The sequence below is a fragment of the Bombus vancouverensis genome, chromosome 7 (genome assembly GCF_051014615.1).
Source record: "Bombus vancouverensis nearcticus chromosome 7, iyBomVanc1_principal, whole genome shotgun sequence".
NCBI classification, from domain to species: domain Eukaryota; kingdom Metazoa; phylum Arthropoda; class Insecta; order Hymenoptera; family Apidae; genus Bombus; species Bombus vancouverensis.
This window is the reverse complement of record NC_134917.1, coordinates 1,145,947-1,157,626: the sequence shown is the minus strand read 5'-3', so window position 1 is coordinate 1,157,626 and position 11,680 is coordinate 1,145,947. Positions and strand designations below refer to the sequence as shown.

The following is an 11,680-nucleotide window of genomic DNA, read 5'->3' as shown; positions in this document are numbered from 1 at the left end:
TATATATCGTATTTCAATATATCTCGTTTCTCAAATATGGGAGAAACGTTTTAATACTTCTTCGAGTGTAATTATTATCTAAAACACGCAGGAATAATAATGTCTATAAAATTGAATCGAGTAGACTGTAATACACGATTATCCCCATGCTAGGGATATAGCAGATTCGAATAATCGCGCGGTTGTCTACTTTGGACTGTCATAATTTCAGTTGGATTTAGTTAATGCGTAGTGGCGGGAGTCGGTACCGGTCAACGACAAAGTCTTAAGTAACGAATTCGATACTTTCTTAAACAATATAATAAAAACAATCACGTATACTTAACTCCGTGAGTGATAATAAGTGACCTTATGTGAAAAGGCAACAATCGTGAGGCATTAATTGGAAGATCTCGCAACTTGAACATCATAGTTCGTAAAATTAGCATCATGGAGATCCAGATTCAAATCTACATGTAAAAAGCTTAAATTGGAAGGTAAGACTGCACGTTTTTTAAAATAGAGGTACGTCGTTGAAATCATATGCTTGATACGTTAAAAATTTTAAACGCTATTAAATGATTCTCGTAAAACTATTATCCGGATATTCATCCTCCGAGGCTTCTGGTTCCCTGTTCAATTTATTAAAATCTCGCGGATTTGGTCGTTTCTCCGTTGTCTTGAAACACTTGCCTCTTCTGTTTTCCAAGAGATTTAGGAGTTTATAGTTTTCACGCCTCTCGGCCATCCAGCGCATTCGTTTTATTAACAAACATCCTGTTTATAAAAATAAACGGCATTAGAACATTTCTGGAAAATAATCGATTATTTCGTTTTACTCGCACTTGATAGTAATGGCGTCACAATCGTTTACCGTTATTTCCAAGTCTGACTTGATTTAAAATTTCAACCAAAAATGCATTATATAGATGGAGCGAAATAACGTCGAAATCTAACCACTCTATATATTTTTAAGCATCGTGCACTATATACTGTCCAATACTTACACAATCTGTTGAAAGTTATTCAAGTTAAGTAGGATAATGGGTAGGGGGGGGGCGGAATAACGGAAAACGTTGTTGAGATGAAAACATGTATATTTTCTCTTACAAGATACGGATATTCAAAATAAATAAATGATCACATACAAGAGGTAGAAAAGAAAAAATGCAGCTTTTCAAAATCGAACACGTGTATAAAAGACATAAAAAAAAAACAAAGCTGAGATTCAATTTGGCGTGTAAATTCATTACACTTCGATTTGACATAATAAAAGATTCAATAATAAGACTGTAAATGAAAAATATTTATACATTTGTGCGATCATAGAAAATGTTAATCAGTATTTACATGTTAGTTTGCTGAACATTCTATAGTGTAAATGGAAGTCAAATGGAGTGGAATGCTAAGTGAACAAACTTTAAGTAATTAATAACAATTTATGACAAATGTTAATCATTTCTTATAGAAAAATATGAAAAATGGAACTGCTCCTTTGCAGAATAGATGGGATAAATATTAATACATTTGTATAAATCAAATGTGATTAGAGTAAAAACAAGAATTAAAACAGTGTTTGTTCATCTAACCACTAAATTATGCATTTATATACAGCATTCTTGTACTGGCATAGTTTCCAAAGCACAATATAATGCATTAACAACTCTATACTGCATACACCTGGTATTTAGCAATTTTGTTTTCCATAAATATGCTATTTTAAATAAAATAATAAAATGTATGCGCAGCCAGTACAGAAGATTGTTAAAACTTACTGCAGCGAGAATGTTAAAATATAAAAGAGAAATTAAGTTGGAATTGTTTGTAGATATTAACCTTCAACCTTTCCTTTCTAATTTCTAAGTATGTGGCATTTTACCAAATTTCTTTTAATACTGTTGCAAAGTTAACTACTTTCTATAGAACTACTACTAAACGCCTCATTTCGGCAAACTAATTAACATGCATGCACAGCTATTATTTAATAACCGAAAATCATTATTCTTAGTCGAATAGTTTTGACATTTCAGCTGGAGATAATTTATATTCATACTTCTCATCATCTGGTTCTTGAGCCCTCAAAAAAAATGCAAGTACTACCATACAGAAGCCAAGAACAACGGCTGCTAGAACAATAACAGTTATGACTATTTTTTCTGTTGTAACAACTCCATTCATGTTTTCAAGAATAGATAAGGCTAAAGGTGACAGCAATTCAGATCGTAACTCTGCAAAAAAAACGTTATACATGTTTCGTTAAAGAAATACAAAGCAAATAGGTTTTATTCTTATACTTCAATGATTTAAAATCTTACTCAGTGAAAATTTGTAAGGAATATATCTATTTAATTCCACAACATATATTTCTGTACCATTCTCAGATACAGCTATATCATGTGGACTATGCATATCTAGTCTTGGACCAAATTTGTATAATATATCTCCTGAATTTACATCCAGAACAATTCCTCGGACACGTATATTGGAACGTGTAGTAGGACCATTAATCAAATGAAGTTTTTCTTTGGCATATGCTACGCTATATATATATGGACCAATAATGTTAGGATTCTTGTACTCTTTGTGGAAAGTTCCATTAGTTGCATAAAAAGATACAATTCTGCCATTTTCTCTATCAGCAACAAAAAGTAAGTTCAGTTCACTGGCAAGTGCTAAAGCATGGGGTACGTTAAATGTATTTTGTAGAGGAGTTTGTCCATATATGCTCTCTATAAAGTAAAGTATATTATAGACTATATTATAATTCAATCTAAATAGTTAATTTTCATATAAAATGCATGTACCTACCGCGGCCCCAGTGTAGAATTCTTTCTCCTTTAGCATTGAATTTCAGAATTCTAGCATTACAGTAACCATCGCTAACAAAAAAGTCACCATTATTTTCTACAGCAACTGCTGTTGGTTTGCAAAACCGTTTATCATCATTACCAGGCACAAAAGCTTCTCCAAGAATCAACGAAGGTCTTAAATGCTTTTCTTGATTGTATTGTCTTTTTCTCGAACTTGGTAAATCTTTCATCATTTCTATATCTTTAGCATCAAATTTAAGTACCTGATGTAGAGCTACATCGGTAATCCAATAATTTCCATGCATGTCTATCGTCAAACCATGCGGTAAATAAAATTTGTATGCACCCCATTCTAATATCCTTTCTCCAACTTTATTAAACAAAACTACGGTGTTTTCCCGAATTGGGCCTTCTTCTTTATCAAATATATTTTGAATATTAAATGTAGTCGAGCCCCATACTCTAGATCCTCTATGAAATATCGCAACGTTTCCATTTGGATCTATAGAGACCGCTGATAACTGGCCCATATATTCGATATTCTTGGGCCATTGAGGATTCCATTCAATACCTGAATATATGAAGAAACTTAATACGTATAATATATATGATATTTTAAATCTTACTTTGATAAATATTTTATTAACCTTTAGCAAGTGTATCTGAAACTTTATCATTATCGGAGAACTCTAAATACTCACCATAGTCAGATTTGTTCTTGCCCGAATAACTTGTTCCACGCTGTAACATTAAATTAATGAAATTAATTATAGAACATAAAAGTATATATCCGTTTATTAAACGGAATACAATGTGCTATGTCTTTGTTTCAAAGGCGCTGAACTTCTTTAAAGCATCAATACAATTAAAAAGTAATCAATTTTATTAGAATTTCAATTGCTATATACGATTCTATATTAATACAATAAACAATTTTGAACCTGTTATTCCATAGCACAGCACTTTTTAAACCTCGTATCAATCAAATCTTTAATTATTTCGCATACATCTGTTTTATTTACCTCCAAGTACGGATAAAACTCATAATTCGCTTCGGCAAGACATAAATAAGTAAACAAAACTGAAATGCAACAGGCAATGTCATATAGTAAATGCACCATTTTTTAACGACACGATCATTAGATTCCCGTATTCTAAATATATTTTATTAAAATTGCTATGTATTATGGGTCTAAATGTTGATCACGTAGCAAAACACAATCATAAGAAATTAATAATTAAGCAGAGATATGAATTTTGTCAAATTTATAAAGCCTTTTCACAGCACGCCACGCGTTACGGTTACTCACGTACGCAACAGGAAACACGAATAGCCATCTGGTGGCAACTCGTCGGGATACATGTAATAAACGATTACACACCTATAAGAGAGATTTGTTAATTTATACGACATTTTTATATTATTTCCATTAGAAATGCATGTGAACATATTTTTTAGTCGTAACAACATACTAATATGCATATAAAATACACCTAAAAAACTAAGACAACTGATGTTCGTGAAAGATATTTTTTGAAACTTTACTTCCGCGTCAGTACATAATATATTGATTATTTCCTGCGAAGATTGGCGACATCTATTTACGTATCTGTTATTTTCAATGCGTAAACAATAATTGAATAATTGATAAATGATTGGAAAAAGACTCGATATATAATATCGAATTTTTATTTTTACATTTGAAATTATAGACACATATAACGAATATCGACAAGAACAATAAGAAACAATATAGATAACGAATTGAAACTAATTTAAATATTTTTATCTCACGCCAGTCATTAATTAAAGCATTGATAATTTATATATATGTATAACAATATGAATTGCAAAATATAAATAAATTGCTAATTATTTGTACACTTTAACTATCAATAAACTTTTTACTAAAGCAACCGATAAAATTGAATTGAAACGGAATTACAAATCTTTTGAAGCACGTGATTGTTCGTAAATTGGAAATTTTGGAAAGTGTTATAAGAATAAAATTGAATTATCGTCGGTTGCGGTATACATTTTAATTTTAAATAATTAAATGGAAATTAACCCGAATGTATGGCCCACGTGTATACAATCTGCTTTGGATTGAAAACAATTTTTCTCCGAGAATTAATACAGATTTCGGATACAGTCCAATTTAGTACAAGCATAAGTTTGTTAATCATAAATAAAACTGAAAAAATATGTTATTATGAAATATGCTAACGTATTTTCTTTAAAAAATAAAATTTGCTTTTAAATATCTCAATTTTTACTTTTTAATTGTTCCTGTTAATATTCCGACCTCTCACAATTTACAGTCCTTTACAAAACAATAAGAACGCTTCTACAAAGCATCTATGGTATTTTTCCCTGAAATACATATCGTTCAAAACATTCTCAAAACGATTTTCTTTACTTAATTCATTGATCAACGACTTGCGTTGCACCTATGTCGGTAACGATACTCTTCAACTGTACCTACATTTTACTTCTTTGCTTTTTATTTTGGTTATTCTCCGCTGCAAGGCATTACTTGTTCCATTGCCACCCTTGTCGGAACGTCGAATACATTTAAATTCATATCTTTCATAAAAGGGATAAAAGGGGGAGGATAGGGAATGAAAAAGAACGAGACGGAAGGAAATACGGAAAGTGGAAAGGAAAAAAAGAGGAGCGAGAAAGTGAACGTAAGGCAAAGATAAAGCAGAAAATGGAAACGAAACCTGTAGAAATAGTTTTTAATTTTAGTTTCTACTTTTATTCATTCCAGACTTTTATATTCCATCATTCCAATACTCCACTCTAAATCCATTTTACCACAACTTTATCAAAAGTTCTAGCCGCAAATTGGCTACACCTGGTTTGAGTTTGTTACAAATTTTGAAGCATTTCATTAAAATTCGAAATTTTAACTAATTAGATCGACTAACTGTTGCAAGTAAACTAAAGGAGGGGCAGTAAGATAATGTTTATAATCCAATTCCGGGAACAATGAATTTGAATTATTCTGACATTTAAGTACATATATTCTACACTGACGATCAGATGCAATTTCTTTCCCATCGTTAATTTAGGATTTTTAATTGTTCGGTGAAACAAATTCAATCTGTCAAATGAAATGTTATCTTAAAACTTACATTCAAATGACATATATACCCGCTGTTTTATAAATGAAACTTGCCTATCGCGCCAACCATTGCCGCAAACGATCTTACCATCTTGTTAAGAACCACAGGCGGTTAATGTAAACCAAGAGGCGGTTAGTTTGTATTTTACTTTCTCTAGCAATTATCACCCCTTCTGTATCCAGATGAAAATCTTTTTAACTAAGTACACGTCTCTCGGGACGTTTTCTCTTTGTACACTGCTATAATGTATCGTTGATATTTCTCAGTTGATCCTCTCCGTATCGTTCTGACGCGAAGCATTCGAGTCAAAGGTCTTTTTTTATCCTTGGTATTACATTGTCGCGTTAGACGTAGACATATTGCGCGCCTATGGCAGCTATTTCGATGAAACGTTCCATTCTTAACATCTCACAGTCAAAAGGGCTTGCCAAGTTTTATTGTCCGAAACTGTGAATCATTGCGACTGTCTAATGGATCTCCAGGGCAAGCTGACGAATGAACTACTCGCTCGAGTAATCAGATAACAATATTCTTCAAATGGGGTCTTCCTCGGAATCATATATCGCGTTGTCAGAATCCTTCAACCAACATAAAACGCTAACCGCTAGAAATATACTTATTTCGAATTTCTCAATCATTACCATTAGTACAACGGCCGACCTTTTCTCCAATATCATATAATATTATCTTCATCGATTATGTTTCTTTTTTTCAACAACTGAAATGTTTATGACAAAGATTCGCCTTGTTCGTGTTTGTCTCTCTTTAGTAGAAGTATTTCATAATTTAATATCAGTTCAATAAATTTTAATTCTTTTAAACGAAACACTTATCATATTCCATAATTCTTACATCACAGAGGAATTACGTCTAATTAAACGATACAGTGAATTTCATGACAAAACCGACTAATTTTCATTTGACAATAAGCCACGATATAGATCATTCTTTTTATAATATCGATTCCATTATATCGTGAATCCAGCTTATGATTATTAGAACGCTTATGATTATTAGATTAATTAGAATTAATTGATCGAAGAAGTCTACAAATTTTATACATGATGCTTTTTTTAGAAACTTCTCCACTGTTTTTGCAACAAAGTCGACATAAGTATACCATAGGAGAGAAGCATTTTCTGATTTTAATGTCACTCTATAACTAAACAGAAGGATTTATAACGAAAACGACCTGTTAGGCTCAAATATGTAAAGCGTTATTAAATGGAGCTGATAAGTTGGCAAAATTTTGTGAAAGTGAAAAGTAGAATTACGAAGATAGGTATTATTCAAATATTATGGCAGCAATATCCGCAACAAATTTTTGGCCTAGACCATTCTTTTTCTACAACCTTCAAATATAATAATCTTCCAAGGAATTCAATAAATTCCTCCGCTCGTACGCTAGAAATCCATGGTTTCCAGTTATTTATTTGGTATAAAAGAACGCTCACTTTCCACCATTGTGCCATTATACTGGTCGCACTAGAGCCTTGAATTTTGACACTTCTGTCGTTATATCCGGCCTCAACCGAGGGCCATCAACCCTTAACAATGGTGCTTATCCTTTCGCACGACTGGAAGGGTTGCGTATTCGATTTTGTTCTAATCGACACGTCCTACCCTTCGCGTTCTTCTCGTCTTGCACTGCAGACGACAGTGATTTCTGTATTGTTGTTCGAGCACAATTGCCGAACGAAAATAAACGAAAGCGAACATGGCTGGTGGTGTCTGATGCGAATCGTACTTAACGTCCAACGATTCCAGGCCTCTTCGAGGTAGTCGAAGAGAGAAAATTGACAACCACTTGGTAAAATCCTTTATCTTCTTCTCGCAGTATTACTTTGATTTTTCTTCGTTTGCTAACGGTTAGGTCTCTGCTTCGACTAATTCTATAAATTCAGCTCACAAATAATTCCGCAAGACCGGAAGAAAATTCTCGATTTCTCTGTTATTAAATATTCGCATATTACTATCGTATATTACTATTTAATCGATTCAGATTTCGGTTCGATTACGTGCCGAGATTTCTTTAAAGATCTCGCCGAGTAAAAGATTTTCGTCACGAAACGAAGCCGATTACTGGCAATAATTTTTCACGCTCTCGATTCTCGCGAACGGAATCCTCGATTTCGCGGTGTTGCTCTTATGACAAGCGACGACGACTATTCTTCTCCACGTTTCACAAATTCGCGCGATCGAACTGCGACAAACCTTGGCAAGCCTTCGCTATTATCACTTCGGGATCGAGACGGCGAATATTCCATGGTTCTCGAATCGCTTGCTTGATTTTTCACAGTCAGATGAGATCTAAAAAGAGGAGAAGGCAAAAAAAGAAAAAAAAAGAAGGAAGAAAGAGAACGAGAAATATAGGGAAAAAAGGAAAAGGGCTGGAAACGCGGAAAAAAAGAAAAGTATACCACAGAGGAAAAAGAAAGCGATTCACGATGCAACGAGATTCTTTAATCTCGTGCGTCGTTCGGTACGTATCTGTGACAGATGTTCACACAGGTATCTGCACGCCTATCGAGTTTCGGTTTTATGCTTTTTAATCTTTCGGTCGTGGGGCTAAAAGAATCGTCGCTGGTTCTGCTCTTTTCTCTCTGTTTCTCGTTCGAAATCGTCTTTCTTTATTCCTATGCACGTTTGCTCCTTTCTTTCTCGAAATATGCAAAAATAAGCGCGATACGAGACGAAGTGGAAGAAGGATCGGAAAGAGAAAGCATCGTGGAAAGAGCAGTACACGGGCCCGTACATCAGACGAGCCGCATTCGTTAAAATATTCGTATAAAGGAACCGTCAGCATTTGTGACTGTGATTGCGACGAAATAGAACGACGGAACAATTTAGTGCTTTTGCGTACGTTATGCAGTAACGATATAAAGATAAAAGAGGAAATGCTCGAAGAATAGAGGGAAGAAAGAGAGAAGCGGAAAGCAAAAGTAGTTCGTTGACGGTAATGAAAAAGGCACAATTGGTTTCGATTAAGTTGAGTACGAATTGTTCCATAAAAGTGGTGGAATAATGAAATTGAAGTAGCAATTGTATAAGAATAATCGTTAGTTTTTCTATTATATACAAACAATTAGCTACATTAAACGTATTAAACTTGCAAGAGATTCAAGGACGATCAGAGCATTCCTATTGACAGATTTTGTATAATTTATTGCTCGTAAATAGACTGCCAATGTTTATGCCTTTGAAGGAAACTGAAACAGCGAAAATGTACAAAATGCGTATAATATTTGGGACCTGAAACAAATCTTTGCTTAGATTCTGATAAGCACAATTCCATTTCTGTATTATTCTCTCTCGCGTCTTCTTACGTTTCGTCCTTTTCGCACACGTCGTGTGGAATTTTCGGTTTTTTTTTTTTGTACAGATTTTTACAAATTTTCTTTCTCTTCGATGAAAACACGCGAATTCGTAGGGAAATTAGAGAATAAAAAGGGACGACGAGAGAAGGAAGATTGGAAGGAAATGCGACAGATCGAGCGTCAGCGGGGTTTTCGATGGGATCGACGATATCGAATTGAGAAAACAGGATCGTACCCTTCGACCATATACGTTAAATGCAGCACCGTCGATCGATAACACGTGCTATACAGGTGCTGCAATAATAAATTATTCGAGAGCGAGGCGCGAAATAGCGATCCTGTTAGATAACGTCACTGAGCTAGAACATGCTAAGATTACCGTGGGATTTCTATTTGCTGCTCGTCCTCTTACCTCCTACGTCTTCTTTAAATCTCGCTTCCATTCATTATTTTAAGGGAACATGCCGATAAAAGAATCCATTTTGTACGGTTGCGTTCCATTGAATTTCCTCTACTCTTTTCTCAATAGGTTAAAAAGGAACGATAATTAAAAGGAAATGTTAATTCATTTCGCTCGCCGAATAATTTTCCTAATATTTCGTTCTCCATAGAATGATTTATAAATAGTGAACTCGAGTTAATTATTTGCTAACAGAGTCGCGAATAAAACGTTTGTTTTATCTTCTCATCGCAACTGAAGGCCAGACGGGGGAACTATAACAAGTAATTTTTATTTTAAGTAATTTTTAAAGAAGCGAAATAGAATAACCTGATATATTTGGAGACACGAGTTTTCTGAGAACAGGAAATAGATCCACGATATCTCGGAAGGAACGAATAATATTAGTTTAATTTAATTAATATTAGTCCGCACAAGTGATATTATTAATATTTTTTAAATATCGAGCAGCATAACGAAAACGCACCTTTGATCGTAAAATCAAATGCAAAGAGATCAGTTGATAATACCGGAGTTTTAACGTTTCTCTAAAAATGTTTTCCATTTTATCTCAGCTGGGCGCATCTCGAGACGGGTTGTCTCTCTCACAAAATGCGTTGCGTACAGATATAGTTAGGAATAGAAGAATGTGAACGAGAGATTCGAGCGAAAGGTTAAGATGGAATTTGAGCCAAAAATTTTGTAAAAAAAAGTTCATTTATCAGCTGTGAGGTTGAATATAAGGAATATTAAGATCAATGACGCTCTCTTCGTCGTTTAAAAGTGATCTCCTTTTGTATTTTATTCTTTTAATGTCAATCACACCATTTTTTCTTTTTTGTTCCTTTTTTGCGAGAGAATTCACCTAAAGCGATACGCGGCATACTCATTAAAAACCCTTCCTCCTTCATCTCTTGAAAGGTGAGCTCCGGTTTTCTGCGTACCATCCTAAGATTTACACTTAATTATGCAAGACGAAAACACGGAAGCAGATGGACAAACGTCAATCAATCGGGCGATGTAGCATGAAGAAACGTAGTAAATCTAACTAATGGAATAGGAAACAGAATACGGAGGGAAGTACTTAGGACGCGTAGCAACATCTCTGCTGGAACAAGCCACTAAATTAGACTACTCGTCACCAGGACGATACGTATACATTTTTTGTGACGCGCGAGGGATACACTGAAGAAGTTCTTGCCGAGTCTCGTCATCATGCAACGGATGGGATATCAGGCCGTTCGACCTCTGTAATGCGAAACAAAAGTATAAATGTTTCACTATTATACAAATCTAAACGCCGTATCAGGTTAATTATTTAACACATCTAATATATATAACAACATAATTCATATAATTCATATTTACAGACTGCGTGCATGTCTGCAAGACATGTCTTCGAAAATTATTCTTCGGTATCGATCTCGTTGTATTGAATAAAGAATACGTAGTATTAGAAACTAGGGTTACAGTTCCACTGGTTCCGGCAGTATGCCCGGTATATGCTGCCTAAAGTTAGAAGTTTGTTAAATCTAGTTGCTTGATCCTTATGCAAGGTTAAGGACGAGCGAATCACAGAGCATTCCGGATCTGGTCTGACTTTAAGGGGAGATACCGTATCATGTATACGTTTACCCTTCGTACAGGCGGAATAGCCTGCTACAAAGGACGGAGAAACTATCTCAAGAAAATAGTCACTCGCGTTCTCGACATCGAAATACTTTGTCCCACGTTCGCTTACGTATCTCTTCCATTCGAAGCGAATAGTACCCGCGGTTAATAATGGAGTATTGTACAAACATTTCTCTATGCTTTTCGTCTAGATTCGAACGAGTTATTTTTCGGCTTTACCGAATAAAGATTTTCTCTGTGTGGTGGATATCAAACATGTTGTTTCAAACGATGAAACTAGTTAGTACTTGATATAGTCAGATGTATTTAAAATCGTTCCAAGTGCAGAATACAGAGTTAATCGCCGCTTGCTCGATCCTACTCGATATACG

At 34.4% G+C, this 11,680-nt stretch overlaps 1 protein-coding gene across 2 annotated transcripts; it reads right to left on the bottom strand.

Annotated features, from left to right (window-relative positions):
* Positions 1 to 575: 575 nt before the first annotated feature.
* On the bottom strand, positions 576 to 4,120 carry LOC117158230 (peptidyl-alpha-hydroxyglycine alpha-amidating lyase 1). 2 transcript variants are annotated; one of them, XM_076620073.1, is made up of 6 exons: positions 3,812 to 4,120; positions 3,491 to 3,530; positions 2,788 to 3,360; positions 2,295 to 2,708; positions 2,033 to 2,207; positions 576 to 756 (listed from the first exon to the last, which is right to left on the bottom strand). In XM_076620073.1, the coding sequence occupies exons 1-6, from the start codon at positions 3,908 to 3,910 to the stop codon at positions 711 to 713; spliced, it is 1,347 nt and encodes a 448-aa protein (XP_076476188.1). In that variant the 5' UTR covers positions 3,911 to 4,120; the 3' UTR covers positions 576 to 710. The 2 variants fall into 2 exon arrangements, with proteins under 2 accessions (XP_076476188.1, XP_033192788.1); XM_033336897.2 differs by lacking the exon at positions 576 to 756 and having other exon boundaries at positions 1,056 to 2,207.
* Between the last annotated feature and the right edge of the window lie 7,560 nt (positions 4,121 to 11,680).